This window comes from Thalassophryne amazonica, chromosome 11 (genome assembly GCF_902500255.1).
Source record: "Thalassophryne amazonica chromosome 11, fThaAma1.1, whole genome shotgun sequence".
Taxonomy (NCBI): Eukaryota; Metazoa; Chordata; class Actinopteri; order Batrachoidiformes; family Batrachoididae; genus Thalassophryne; species Thalassophryne amazonica.
The window spans coordinates 3,981,748-3,997,965 of NC_047113.1; the positions used below are offsets into that span (position 1 = coordinate 3,981,748).

The 16,218-nt window shown below is 39.6% G+C and overlaps 1 protein-coding gene across 1 annotated transcript in view; it reads right to left on the minus strand.

Moving 5' to 3' along the window:
* gabra4 (gamma-aminobutyric acid type A receptor subunit alpha4) overlaps nucleotides 1-16,218 on the minus strand; it is a 132,567-nt gene that overhangs the window by 90,671 nt on the left and 25,678 nt on the right. Inside the window, 1 exon segment of the mRNA XM_034181902.1 lies at nucleotides 1,522-1,665. Coding sequence (XP_034037793.1) covers nucleotides 1,522-1,665 — 144 coding nt within the window.

Consider the following 16,218-nt stretch of genomic DNA (forward strand, 5'->3'; position numbering starts at 1 on the left):
GAAGCAGTATGTGGTGATGCTCTCCATGGTAGAGTGGTAAAATGACACAAGCAGTCTCTGGTTATGTTATTTTGCCTGACGATTCTCAGAAAGTGGAGTCTTTGCTGTGCCTTCTTTACCAAATGTGTGTCATCCGCATACTTAATGAAGGTGCTGCTGGTGTGGATAAGGGTGCGGTCAGAGGTGTAGAGGGTGAGGAGCAGTGGGCTCAGCATGCAGCCTTGAGGGGAACTGGTGCTGACTGTGAGAGCTGTGGATATGTGGAGGCCAATCCTGACTCTCTCTGAGCGATCTGACAGAAAGTCCTTAATCCAAAGACATGTGGAATGAGGTACACCAAGGTTCAGCCGTTTCCTCACAAGGTCATGGGGGAGGATGGTGTTGAATGCTGAACTACAGTCCATGAAGAGAAGACGGGTGTAGTTACCCTGTTGCCCCAGGTGGGTCAGTGTGGTCTGGAGGGCACTGGTCACAGCATCCTCTGGTGACTTGTTGGCCTTGTAAGCAAATTGGTATGGGTCTGAAGTGGGGTTATAAATGACATGATTTCACTTATAACCAGTTTTTGCAAAACACTTTGTCACCACCAGTGTGAGTGCAACAGGCCTGTAGTCACTGAAGCTGGTTATGGGCGATTTCTTGGGTAGGGCAACTACAGTGAAGGTCTTCAGGTATGATGGGACAGCAGACTGTGTCAGGGACCAGTGAAGATTTTGGTAAGAATCCCAGCAAGCAGGACTGCACAGTCTTTCAGCACTTGCCAGAGACGCCATCAGGGCCTGCAGCCCTCAGCGTGCATCTCACCTCATTCTGCCCAACCATGAATTTGCTCCCAGCTGCTAGTGCCAACGTGGCTACTCCTGGTGCTACAGTCTCGAAGTGAGCAAAGAAGAGATTTAACTCTTCTGCCAACGCAGCATCACCTTCAGCAGCTCTGATGTCGGGCTTGTAGTTGGTGAGGTGCTGGACCGCCATCCATACCTGCCTGCTGTTGTTGCTGGTCAGGTGGTCATGGATCGCCCTCCTGAAATCCTTCTTGGCCTTCCTGATGCCTCTATTCAGGGTGGCGAGGGCTGTGCTGTAGAGAGCTCTATCACCAGCTTTGAAGGCGGAGTTTCTCTCCTGCAGCAGCTGCTTCACCTCCCTGGTCATCCAGTGTTTCTGATTGGTGTAGCTAAAGAACCACTGCATTTGTTTTTGTTGCGTGTATAGTTCCTGCTATTCTAGAATGCTCTATAAGTTTCTATAGCATTATGAACTTTGCATATTTCCAGAAAGAAACTAAAGCTCTATAATGCTACATGTATTAGTGGATACACTGATGAGTTACTAGCATTTTCTCAAAGTGGCTAATGACCTAACATTAAAAATAAAAAATACTCCTTGGTTTTGGTTTCTCCTTCTCCCAGGATTCTCTGCAGTGTGGTGCTTTGTGTCAGAACGCTGCGTCCAGGACTAACAACATTGTGAAAACATTTCTGAGCGGAAAATACTGACATTGTTACAAGATCAAGCTCTTACCTGTGATGGATTTAATCATCTCACTGGAGACCGTCTGACCAATGAGATCATACTGAACAAGACTTGAGGACTCAGGAGGAACCTCCACTGAATGCTGGGGCCCTTTGGTCCACGTATAGATCATCTCTGTTTTTGGATAAGCATCTGTGGGCAGACAGTGACACCGCAGCAATGTGTCATTTATTGCGCGGCAAGTTTTGAACACTGATATAACTTTAGTGTTGAATAAATCCTTATTAAAGTACAAGATGGCAAAAAACAAGTGAACACAAAATGAATTATTTATACTACCATTTCACAGATGCTAGTGTTAGCTACATCATGCCGAAAAATATGGTAAGCCTTCAATTGTGCAAAATGTAAACATAAACACGAGAGCAGACATACTTAGCTAATATACATAAACACCATTGTTGGGGAAAACAAAATATGTACATTTTTTACATTCAGGTTTTGCTGGATAGCTGTTGGACAGGAAACACAACACTCAAACAGATTTATTCTGTCAGCTGTTAAGACAAATGTTAGTTACAGTTACATTTTTACTCCATTTTGCAAAAATTAGTCGGTTGTGGGACAAACATTTTAACATTGTTTTGTGAGATTCATTTTCCTAGACTTTAGTCGTACGTTTCACGTTCCAAGTTTCCATCAAGTTTGAACCTTGCACATGCACTTCCTCCTTCATGTTGTCTGCAAAATGGGATGAAGCAAACTCACTATACTCGGTATGGAATCCCCCAAAATAAATATTTTACCAGCAATAAAATTGTAATTTTACATAAAACTACAGAAATAAGGATGCTTTATAATAAGCAGATTTAAACATTACAGTCAGTAAAATTGGTTGTTTGTGAAACATTTAACTGGTATACACTATACCATTTGACATTTTAAGCCAAACTGATCAGTGATCAGTGTTTCTTGAAGAAATTTATTCTTTGCAGGGAGAACATCTGAAACAAAATGGAACCAAAATGTGCGCAGCCTGCTTTTATCCCTCTAACTGTGTCTCTCATGTCTTTTTGTGACCTAGAATCATTTGACAATCCCTCTAATTAATTACATACAGTCAAGACCAAAGATTACTTATTTTTAACTTGTTTATTGTGTCAGAACGTTAAGTGTCACAATTTTTTTTATTAGTCTTTGGAGACTTGATGTATGAGGTGCATGTAAAAAGTAACAGGACTGAGTGCTGTGTGCATCACATACACGTCCTAAAAACCGGATTGTGTCACAGTGTTTCACCAAAGGCCAGAAATATACATATGATTGACTGCGCTCACTGTGTGATTTTTTTTTTTTTCTTTTTTGAGGTTGTGCTTTAGACATTATGTAATCTGATTCATCGCCCTATGAATTGTGAGCACAGAATCAGTCTGACATTTCTTACCTCCTTCTTCCTTTAGCTACTCTAGTTAGTGGTTGTCACACTTGCCAGGATTCTGAATCCTTTGCAGTGCTGTAGCACATATACGTGGAAGTAACAATCTCACATATACAACTCCAACTCCAATGAAGGACGTTGTGTGAAATATAAATAAAAACAGAATACAATGATTTTTAAATCCTCTTCAACCTATATTCAATTGAATACACCACAAATAAAAGATATTTAATGTTCAAACTGATAAACTTTATTGATTTTGTGCAAATATTTGCTCATTTTGAAATGGATGCCTGTTATGCCAATGTCAGGCTGCTGCCATACAAGGTGCTCACTACACACCGGGCGCAATAAGGGATTAAAGACCTTGCTCAACAGCCCTTAGTGACTTTCCAGTCAGGCTGGGATTTGAACCAAGGATCTTCTGGTCTCAAGCCCAACGCCTTAACCACTAGACCATCACCTTTCCTGTTGTTGTTGATCATCCATAGTCTGGAAGACTTTCATCGATCTGAACGGTGGATAACTTCAAGCATGTGAAGTAGACAGCACATGTCCACTCAGTCCAGATCAGGGATGCAGCATCATCACTAAAATTCTCTAAATGCACAGGCTATGTACACAGATGGTCCCCAAGCTGTTGTCCAAAGATGAGAAACAGTGAAAGACTGTCAAGGCAACATGAAGTTTCTCAATGCTGATACAGACAGTGGAGTCATTACCGCCTAGGAATCGTGCATGTTTGAATAGGACTACTAGACCAAATGCAGAGTATTCAATAGAAAAGTCCATCTACACTGAAAACAAAGAAAGTAAAGATGTCAAAGTTTCAGGTCCAGTTATGCTCATTACATTTCCATTTTTTAAACAACATCAGCGGAATTGTCCACTCTGAGGTTGTAGCAGAGAGTCAAACAGTTAACCAAAGTGTGTACAGGGAGATTTCTCACCACCTCATCACCCCATCACTGCATGAAACAAGGGAAGGAACCACAGGAGACCAATGCCTGAGTGCTCCACCATGACAACATTCCTACTCAGTCTAGATTTCCTGATGTGCAGCTCAGGAAGCATGTGTGGGAGCCTTCCTTCAACACATTCACCAAAATACACAACCAGCTTAGATCCTGAACAACAAATCCACATTTCAAAAATAGTCATCTATCTATCTATCTATCTATCTATCTATCTATCTATCTATCTATCTATCTATCTATCTATCTATCTATCTATCTATCTATCTATCTATCTATCTATCTATCTATCTATCTATCTATCTATCTATCTATCTATCTATCTATCTATCACAGCCAGGTGTAACATGCACATTGCCTCCACCTACTCCAGGTCTTTAACACGGATGCTGGATCATGCCCGGAGAAATGCACCTCATGACCACAATGTCATTGCTGACATTCCATCTCTAACAAGTGATGCTCCTCATTCTAAGTAACTGTTTGTTTGACACAAAGTCATTCCATCAGTACCCAAGGATCCTCCAAAGAGACCTAGCACCAAAGACTGATTCTGCAAACATCACGGCATTGTCTGTGAAGTCAAGGTCAGCAAACCTTTCCTTCCCAACAAATGCATCTAAGATACTGGTTTCCACAGCCACGGTCCAGACAAGTGAATCAAATGCGCTGCAAAACTCAACATGGGGTGAAAAGAAGCAAATATTCGATCCTGATGTGGAGGCCACCAAAAAGGCAGCGAAGATAAAGTTTCAGATGATTCCAGAAGAAGCCATCCCGGTATGTATTCATGCACGGAAGCAGAAGACGGACACATGAGTGAGACTATCTTGAAGAAAACAAGCTGCGATGTGAATTCAGTCCCATTTCTTTTGAGACGTACCTCATATTTCAGAGTGTCGTATTTAGGGACTCGAGGTCTCTCTGGTATCACTGTCTACCACAGAAAGAAGTGACAGCAAATAAAACAACAGAGAGATAACGATCGGTTATCATATGCGAGGCAGCAGACATGTTCATTACACTATAGAGCAAGTGTTCGTGCTTTTTTATCATTTCATGGCAGCCGAAGTGAAAATGAACATTTTCCCAAAGCAGCTGATGAAAACAAAAACGTGATGGAAGGATTACAGAAGCCAGTGTCTAGAAGCACAGAGATCTGAGATACTGTAACTGATGGATGGATATTTAAGGTGGCAAAGTGGGGTAGTACACCCACAGAACATCCAGAACACCAACACATCATCTGCCTGAATCCACACAAACAACAAAGTGAAGCAATTTTAAATTAGAACCCATAATTTATCAAGCAGCTGTCCTGAGCAGTATTAAGGTCATGGGGACATGACAGCTGACAAATTCCTCAAAATGTGTTTTGTGTTGTGCTGTAAAGCAGTGTTGTATAGTAATGAAGTAAAAATACTTCACTACTGTACTTAAGTACGTTTTGGGAGACTTTGTACTTTACTTGAGTTTTTTAAATTCAGCTTACTTTCACTTTTACTTCGCTACATTTCCGACCTTAATTGCATACTTCTACTCCGATACATTTTCTATGTGCCATGCTGTTACACGTTACAAAAAAAAACAAAACACGAAAACATACATGTCAACCTATACGGATTGTCCGTAAATTATACGGATTTGTCCGAGTTTTAGAGTCATACGGACGTACAAATCAAGTCTTACGGATATTCAGGGTTTGCAGTGGCTCTGTAATCAACCGTTTCTGCAGCGCGACTCCACTTTGATGCATGAGTCATTGAAGCAATGCTTCGATCCACTAATTCGTTGGTTCTTAACTCTTCTCAAAGCCATTAAAATATCGTGAGTCGCTTTTGTGTGGATTAAAGTCACTAACTGGGACTCATCTTGTTGCAGTCAAGAAATGAGGATCGTCCTCCGTTCCGTGCGTTTGGAGCTGCGCAGCTGCGTGGCTCTCTGCTGAGACAGACAGAGTCCAGTCAGAATTAATAACTTCAAATTGCTGCTTTAAATAAAATGACACCTCTTTCCAAACGCTGTAATACAGAAAACAAACTATAATCGACTAAAATGTTTTTTTTTCTTCCCAAAATGAGACGTGCTGTGTTCTTTATGAATTAAACTGATGCTGACATACAGCACAGCCAGCAGCTGTAAGATATATGGAATATATGATATATGGAAAGACATTCATGCCAATAACATCTGAAAGGAAATGCTTTTGAGAAAAACTACAGATTTTGTTTATTCCTATTTATGTCCAGAGATCAAGGATCCACCATGTAGAGTTTATTATGTCCAAAGTTTAAGGATCCAGTGACCAATTTCATATTTATTTACTTTAAGACTCAATAAAATGTTCAATTCAGTTTCAATTTAATGGGCTTATGAAGCGCCAAGCCATCTCAAGGCACCTCACATAGAACAGTTCAACATAAAAAATTAAAATAAATAAATAAAAACTAAAAAATGTTCAAATACATAATTAAAAACAGAAGTAAAAGATTAAAACAGATTAAAAAAAATAAAAACTAGTCATGAGAAAGAGAATAAAAAAGGGCTTTAACGCTTGACTTAAAAATGTCCACAGACTCCAACTGTCTCACGGTTGCAGGAAGACCGTTCCACAGAGCGGGTGCACGATAAGAAAAAGCTCTTTGACCCGCTGACATAGAAAACCTGTAAAGCCTATTTTTAGTACACAAAAAAATCATAAGAGGTATCGATAAGGGAACTGATAAGGAATCGGAACAATAAGTGGAATCAATAATGGTATCTATCGATAAAATCTTATCGATACCCATCCCTAATAAACAGAGGCGAAGTCGAGGATCATCAACATGCCCATCTGCAACATCGGCACTGGTGAGGCGATTTTCGATACACTTGATGAAGTTCTGAGGTATGTTTTATTTTCTTCATTATATTCAATTTATTTTTCAGGATTTTATTAATGTATTTCCACTAGTGATACACAGTTCTTGTTTCTGTAAAAAATAAAAAATTTGACACATTCAGTTCTATAAAATTCAGCTTGACACATGAATACTAGATCTCTATTGTTTGAAATTCAACTGTGGAGGAAAAACTGATCCTGACTTTAATGTCATTGTGGCAATGCATGTGGACAAAAACCCAGTCATGTGATACCGCTATGCAGCTGTGTGTACTGCAATAAAACTGATTTTGGTGCGATTTGGAGGTTATAAGGATTTTGTGTTGATTTTATGGATTTTCTCACTTGGTTATACAGGTGGACCCTCAAAGGGTTGAAATGTATGTGAAAAAAAAGTCGTGTTTTCACCCAGAGACACCACTGATTACCAGGGTTGGGTAGGATTACTTTCAAATGTAAAACAAAAGTAATCAGATTACAAGTAATCCAAATGTATGTACATACATACTTGTATTCCACATGTATTCTTTCAAAGTAATCCTACCCAACCTTGCTGATTATGAGTGACTGCAACGAAGTCAGGCCGATTTGTCATGAGGCATGTCCCATAGGGTTTTTGCAGTTGTGCACTTGTGGGGTGTTTGTCAGGAAAATGATCATTTCTCTACATTAATTACAGACCTGCAGCAGGTCTGTAATCAACTTTTCTACAGCACGGCTTTGCTTTGAACCTTGAACCAATCGAAGCAGTGATTCACAGATTGAAGCAGTGCTTCGATCTACGATTCGTGGAGTCATTGTTTTTCCCCGCTAAAACCCTGAAGAGCATATGTCTGTGAGTAATATTTAATATTTTTATGTTAAACATCAGTGCTAACCACTAAGTCACCGTGCTGCCAGATTAAATCACGAACCTGGGTTGGACAACAACACTTTGCAGGTATGTGTAACACAACAGAATGAGGTGATATATTACATAACACAAAAAATTCATTTTAATACATTTTGTACACAAACAGAACATCAATGTTAAGATGGATCATAAATTCTAAACATACACATTCTGCTTCTCAAACCAGTTATCAAGGGTTGGAAATGAAGATACACAACTTTTGTGCACTCATTCTATACAGTGTTCTTATTTAAAGAGATTTTTTTTTTTTTTTTTTTTTTTGTCAAGGTGTCTAAGGTGTATAAGGTGTATAAAAGTCTACTACTCATTTTTGCCTTTACACAATACAGTAAGACGGAAGCACCAAGACCCTAAAGACTTGAAACTTCATTTCCCTGCAATATCAGCATCACCAAAATCTTGTGTCCAGCAACCTCATGAATCAACCTCATGAATCAACCTCATGAATCAACCTCATGAATAAAGCTCTTCTCAGGTGTCCTTTGATCTCAGAGGCTGAGGACCAAGCGAGACGAACGCTACTGTAGAGATAAATCAATGTCTTTCATAGTTCAACACTTTCACTACATATAGATACATACACTTTTAATGGCCAAGTTCAGCAAGTCATTAAATGAAATAAAAAATAGGGTGATAAATTAATAAAGCCGATTTGAATAAAACAGTTGTAATATGATTAAAACAGAGCCATGCTTCATCTTCCTTCCTGCCCTACATTCATCATTCAGAACACAAAATTGCCATTTATCATTTCAGGAAAGTTTCCTCAAGGGGTGGAAGGAACAAACGGTAACTCAGAAATGGTAAATTGAGTGATAAATACAGTCAACTACTTATCTTTCACAATATCAAACTGACAGTTATCATTTCTGACAACCAATGTTTTTAACCTGCCTTATCAACCCCCCCCCCCCCAAAAAACCCCCCACCAACTCAGAGAACCCCTCAATTTTTAATCCCAATGTAAAATATGGTCATTGCTCAATCTTGGCAGAGGTGTGCAGTAGAGTGTGGAGGCCCAATCCAGGCCCAACAACGATGGGCTGGCCGGGTTCAGACAAATATTTCAAAATGACACTCTGGTTCGGGTCGGGTTCACTCATGTCAGCAGGGTCCTTGTGCTCACATGACCAAACCTGACCTGAAGCTGAGTATCATTTTGAAACTTTTGACATTTAAAATAGTTTACTAATTATGCAGGGCAGCCAACAGGTCTGTTTCACATGATGCAAATGTTCATTTTTGTGAATAAAAATAAATATATAAAGTTCACAGTTGTTTAATAAAGGCAGGTTATCCCTCCATAAAGGTGTTTTGTGTCGAACAGAGTCCCATTACAAACATTAGTATGGAAATAACACAGTCATTGACGTCACTTCAGGCCTCATATTTAACAGTGTCGGATGGCAGTGTTCATGGCAGTGTGAATACCAGTGGCAGTGTGAATTTTCCCATAATGCTTTTCGGCATATCTGTCTGTAAGACGCTAAAACCTTTAAAATTAGTGCATTACTTTAAAACTAAAACATATAGCTGATATTTTCACTTTGTAAAATGACAGAAGTGATGTTAATTTGTCCAGAATTAGTTTGTATAAAATTTTAACCATAAGTCAAAACTGTTGCTGTGCATGACTCCTGTGATATGTCTGTATGGCTGTGAAAAACATTTTTTTCTCTTGCTGGTCTTCTTTTCTCTCTGAGCACCAGGTCTCTTTTGTTGAGAGAAGGCTGATCATCAGGAACAAAACCACTGGCTGGTTGTTGTGTCAGTAGCTGCCAGTGTACTAGAGTCAATACTGAAAGTTATTGGTTTAGCTTTTAGCTGTAACTTCCGCTAAATTTTTTTACGGGTTTATCAGTTTAGCTTTATAAAAGTTAGCTTTTCAGTTAGTGGATTAACAGTTATAGAAGCTAACTTTTTGGTTAGCTGTGCCCACCACTGACTAATTGTGTGAAAATTTCATAGAAAACTATTTTTTTTAACATACTTTGCAGCTGTATTTAATTTCACTTTTAACTTCCTGCCACTGTGTGCATGTGCAAAGTGTTGTCACTGTATTCACACGATGAACACAAAAAGCAAAAAACTGTGACTAGAACGACCACAATGACAGGGAAAAGCTTAAAACCCAACATCAACCAACACACCAGAGTCAGGATCAGGATGTGTTTCCCAGCATCACATGCTCCAGGAGCACTTGGGGCATGTTAGCATGTTTAACCTCTGCATTACGTATGTCTCTCACGCTCACTTCACGCCACTTGGGATGCAAACATATGATCTCTAGGATGGGAGGCTGGGATTCTAACTAGTAGGCTAAAAGCCATGGGCCTTGTCATCTGTGGCCAGAGTGTCTTTATGCATTGGGGAGTAAGGTTTTACTGACTACCATATGCACAGCGACTCCTGCTGGCCTCCATCACACATGCAATTTGATTACAGATAGTGACCTGATTCTTCAGTGAGAAAAACAACAAATGATGATGCTATAGTTGTGCTCTGCACTGCAAACCACCACTGTTAGATCAAACTGTAACAATGACAGTGTGGCTTTCATGGATTCCCAGACATTTGGACCACATTGGATATTTACATATGATGATGGCTCCCGATGGAAAAGCTTCAACATTTTCATAAATTGTACTCAAGAGTCTTCTGCCTCCCTGTAAAAAATGAAGTGATTGTTGCACTAAATATTTGCTTGGTTACAAATGCAAAACACTGAATCTTGCAGGAGTTAACCTTCCCTTATACTGGCATTTCAAACATTTCTTCTTTTTTCACACTTGATTGAAACTTGCACAGACAAGATGGTCACCTGGACAAAAAGGTCCAGGTGTCAGACACAGTCTTTGTAGGCCATCATCTGGTTTACTGATGTGCACTTAAGAACCTAGACTTCAATGCCAATAAGGCCAAAGAAATGATCATGGACTTCAAAAACCAAGACACACTGAGCCCCTAGTCGTCCTCATCAGTGGTGAGGAGGCAGACAGTGGAGAGCTTTCTGGGAGTCCACATATCTGCAGACCCATGGGCGCAATTTGTTGGGCGATGGGGGAACAGAATATGGTATGTCCCCCCCACCTTCTGACATATATGTGTGTACTTGAAACATGCTATGTTAGTCTTATGTGCAAACCATGTCAGTCTTATATGCAAACCATGTCAGAATAGTATCTTTGTTTCTGCAAGTTTGTATTTTTAGCAGCATTGACTTGTTTACACCTGTTTCTTGTTTGTCACATTCAGAATTTTCTGGTACTGCAAAAACAATGTCGGACTCTGTAGTTTTCTCTGGGCCCCTCCCCAATCAGACCGGGAGTGACATGTTTAGCCGCATGTTCTCCTTGAATTGCTGGCTGTCTGAGTGGTGTCCAAAAAATGAGGTGGGCTTCATAGATAATTGGCAAAGCTTCTGGGGAAAACCTGGTCTTGTTAGGAGAGACGGCATCCATCCCACTTTGGATGGAGCAGCTCTCATTTCTAGAAATCTGGCCAATTTTCTTAAATCCTCCAAACCGTGACTATCCAGGGTTGGGACCAGGAAGCAGAGTTGTAGTCTTACACACCTCTCTGCAGCTTCTCTCCCCCTGCCATCCCCTCATTACCCCATCCCCGTAGAGACGGTGCCTGCTCCCAGACCACCAATAACCAGCAAAAATCTATTTAAGCATAAAAATTCAAAAAGAAAAAATAATATAGCACCTTCAACTGCACCACAGACTAAAACAGTTAAATGTGGTCTATTAAACATTAGGTCTCTCTCTTCTAAGTCCCTGTTGGTAAATGATATAATAATTGATCAACATATTGATTTATTCTGCCTAACAGAAACCTGGTTACAGCAGGATGAATATGTTAGTTTAAATGAGTCAACACCCCCGAGTCACACTAACTGTCAGAATGCTCGTAGCACGGGCCGAGGGGGAGGATTAGCAGCAATCTTCCATTCCAGCTTATTAATTAATCCAAAACCCAGACAGAGGTTTAATTAATTTGAAAGCTTGTCTCTTAGTCTTGTCCATCCAAATTGGAAGTCCCAAAAACCAGTTTTATTTGTTATTATCTATCGTCCACCTGGTCGTTACTGTGAGTTTCTCTGTGAATTTTCAGACCTTTTGTCTGACTTAGTGCTTAGCTCAGATAAGATAATTATAGTGGGCGATTTTAACATCCACACAGATACTGAGAATGACAGCCTCAACACTGCATTTAATCTATTATTAGACTCTATTGGCTTTACTCAAAAAGTAAATGAGTCCACCCACCACTTTAATCATATCTTAGATCTTGTTCTGACTTATGGTATGGAAATAGAAGACTTAACAGTATTCCCTGAAAACTCCCTTCTGTCTGATCATTTTTTAATAACATTTACATTTACTCTGATGGACTACCCAGCAGTAGGGAATAAGTTTCATTACACTAGAAGTCTTTCAGAAAGCGCTGTAACTAGGTTTAAGGATATGATTCCTTCTTTATGTTCTCTAATGCCATATAACAACACAGTGCAGAATAGCTACCTAAACTCTGTAAGGGAGATAGAGTATCTCGTCAATAGTTTTACATCCTCATTGAAGACAGCTTTGGATGCTGTAGCTCCTCTGAAAAAGAGAGCTTTAAATCAGAAGTGTCTGACTCCATGGTATAACTCTCAAACTCGTAGCTTAAAGCAGATAACCCGTAAGTTGGAGAGGAAATGGCGTCTCACTAATTTAGAAGATCTTCACTTAGCCTGGAAAAAGAGTCTGTTGCTCTATAAAAAAGCCCTCCGTAAAGCTAGGACATCTTTCTACTCATCACTAATTGAAGAAAATAAGAACAACCCCAGGTTTCTTTTCAGCACTGTAGCCAGGCTGACAAAGAGTCAGAGCTCTATTGAGCTGAGTATTCCATTAACTTTAACTAGTAATGAGTTCATGACTTTCTTTGCTAACAAAATTTTAACTATTAGAGAAAAAATTACTCATAACCATCTCAAAGACGTATCGTTATCTTTGGCTGCTTTCAGTGATGCCGGTATTTGGTTAGACTCTTTCTCTCCGATTGTTCTGTCTGAGTTATTTTCATTAGTTACTTCATCCAAACCATCAACATGTTTATTAGACCCCATTCCTACCAGGCTGCTCAAGGAAGCCCTACCGTTATTTAATGCTTCGATCTTAAATATGATCAATCTATCTTTGTTAGTTGGCTATGTACCACAGGCTTTTAAGGTGGCAGTAATTAAACCATTACTTAAAAAGCCATCACTTGACCCAGCTATCTTAGCTAATTATAGGCCAATCTCCAACCTTCCTTTTCTCTCAAAAATTCTTGAAAGGGTAGTTGTAAAACAGCTAACTGATCATCTGCAGAGGAATGGTCTATTTGAAGAGTTTCAGTCAGGTTTTAGAATTCATCATAGTACAGAAACAGCATTAGTGAAGGTTACAAATGATCTTCTTATGGCCTCGGACAGTGGACTCATCTCTGTGCTTGTTCTGTTAGACCTCAGTGCTGCTTTTGATACTGTTGACCATAAAATTTTATTACAGAGATTAGAGCATGCCATAGGTATTAAAGGCACTGCGCTGCGGTGGTTTGAATCATATTTGTCTAATAGATTACAATTTGTTCATGTAAATGGGGAATCTTCTTCACAGACTAAAGTTAATTATGGAGTTCCACAAGGTTCTGTGCTAGGACCAATTTTATTCACTTTATATATGCTTCCCTTAGGCAGTATTATTAGACGGTATTGCTTAAATTTTCATTGTTACGCAGATGATACCCAGCTTTATCTATCCATGAAGCCAGACGACACACACCAATTAGCTAAACTGCAGGATTGTCTTACAGACATAAAGACATGGATGACCTCTAATTTCCTGCTTTTAAACTCAGATAAAACTGAAGTTATTGTACTTGGCCCCACAAATCTTAGAAACATGGTGTCTAACCAGATCCTTACTCTGGATGGCATTACCCTGACCTCTAGTAATACTGTGAGAAATCTTGGAGTCATTTTTGATCAGGATATGTCATTCAAAGCGCATATTAAACAAATATGTAGGACTGCTTTTTTGCATTTACGCAATATCTCTAAAATCAGAAAGGTCTTGTCTCAGAGTGATGCTGAAAAACTAATTCATGCATTTATTTCCTCTAGGCTGGACTATTGTAATTCATTATTATCAGGTTGTCCTAAAAGTTCCCTAAAAAGCCTTCAGTTAATTCAAAATGCTGCAGCTAGAGTGCTGACGGGGACTAGAAGGAGAGAGCATATCTCACCCATATTGGCCTCTCTTCATTGGCTTCCTGTTAATTCTAGAATAGAATTTAAAGTTCTTCTTCTTACTTATAAGGTTTTGAATAATCAGGTCCCATCTTATCTTAGGGACCTCGTAGTACCATATCACCCCAATAGAGCGCTTCGCTCTCAGACTGCAGGCTTACTTGTAGTTCCTGGGGTTTGTAAGAGTAGAATGGGAGGCAGAGCCTTCAGCTTTCAGGCTCCTCTCCTGTGGAACCAGCTCCCAATTCAGATCAGGGAGACAGACACCCTCTCTACTTTTAAGATTAGGCTTAAAACTTTCCTTTTTGCTAAAGCTTATAGTTAGGGCTGGATCAGGTGACCCTGAACCATCCCTTAGTTATGCTGCTATAGACGTAGACTGCTGGGGGGTTCCCATGATGCATTGTTTCTTTCTCTTTTTGCTCTGTATGCACCACTCTGCATTTAATCATTAGTGATCGATCTCTGCTCCCCTCCACAGCATGTCTTTTTCCTGGTTCTCTCCCTCAGCCCCAACCAGTCCCAGCAGAAGACTGCCCCTCCCTGAGCCTGGTCCTGCTGGAGGTTTCTTCCTGTTAAAAGGGAGTTTTTCCTTCCCACTGTAGCCAAGTGCTTGCTCACAGGGGGTCGTTTTGACCGTTGGGGTTTTACATCATTATTGTATGGCCTTGCCTTACAATATAAAGCGCCTTGGGGCAACTGTTTGTTGTGATTTGGCGCTATATTAAAAAAAAAATTGATTGAATTGATTGATTGATTGAATTCATAAGTAATTTATCCTAAACTTATGATCTGTTGTTTTTTCAAACTTATGCAAAAACAAATCTTGAGAAAAAAATACAGTATGCGATAGTTAATAATTATTAAGAGCCTGTTCTTTCATATTTATGAATACATTTTACCACATTGCAGTTGTTGTTTTTTTTTAATGAAAACTCAACCTATCATTCTTTTTGAGTTCTACACATGTGGTGATACCTTATTTACACCAGGATGTTAATAAAATCAATGCTGGCTGTTCTCAGAATAAAGTACTTATATCCACAGTTTCAAATTGCATAAGTCAAATGGTGTCCACTTTATGGTCTTCTCAAAACATTAAAATTACTGTTCTGGATGCTCAGAATGCATCTGAGCTTATCTAGAAACCGCTGGCCCGGCCTATGGGCTTCAGCCCTGTGGGCCTCACACTTTGTCCCCCCCAATTTCTAGTTCTAAATTGCGCCCTTGTGCAGAAGACCTCATGTAATGTGATATTGATCATGTGAAGAAAACCCAGATTTTACTTCCTTGGGAAGCTAAAGCAGTCACACTTACTTCAAAAAGTGCTGGTAAACTTGCACTGTGCAACCATCGAGAGTCTGCTGACCCACTGCTGTACAGTGTGGTACGGCATCTGCATTAAACAGAACAGGAAGGTTCTGAGGTGGGTGGAGAGGGCAGCATGTGATCGGGACCACGCTACCATCCTGAGAGGACATTCATGCTGACGGACTGCAAAAAAAACTTGCATTATAAAAGGACTCATCCCTCCATGTACACTAATTGTCAAACCTTGTGTCTTATTTTATTTTATTGAAATTTATTGTTTTATCATGGTTTTATTTATTTATGTATTATTTTATCTTATCTATTTTACTGTTATTATTGTTATTATTACTATTTTGCATGTCTATACTTTTGCTTTGCAGCACTTTGGAGACTCGAGTCTGTTTAAATGTGCTTTATAAATAAAGTGGATTGGATTGGCTTGAAACCCCCCACAACCCACCTCCAACCCCAAGGTAGAGATAAAGTGCCATCAAATGCAGAACCAACAAAAGCTGCTGTAACCTGTCAGCCACACCTACTCCCCCTCATTCACTGCAAGAGTCTGAAATCTATGACCTTATGTGCGCTGTTTACTTTCTGCTATTTAAACTCATTTTTAGTGTTTCAGTGTCTCCTCTATGATATTTTTGTATAAAGAGCCGCTAAACAGATTTTCGGTGTATTTTTGGACAAATAGAGTACGATCAACTTACAGCAAACAGCTGTTGTTGTTTCCACTCATGTCTATCAAAGATGTGTTATGAGCTGTCAGCACATGCATTCATTTTCTGGATCATTGCTGATGTCGTTAGTGATTAGTTGACCTCACCTCAACTTTCACGACATAGTCATTGACTTCAAAAACCTGAAGTTGTGTGACCCCCCCTCGTGTTTTCTATTGTGGTCACCATATGATGGAATAGTGACATTCCCACGTCTCACCCA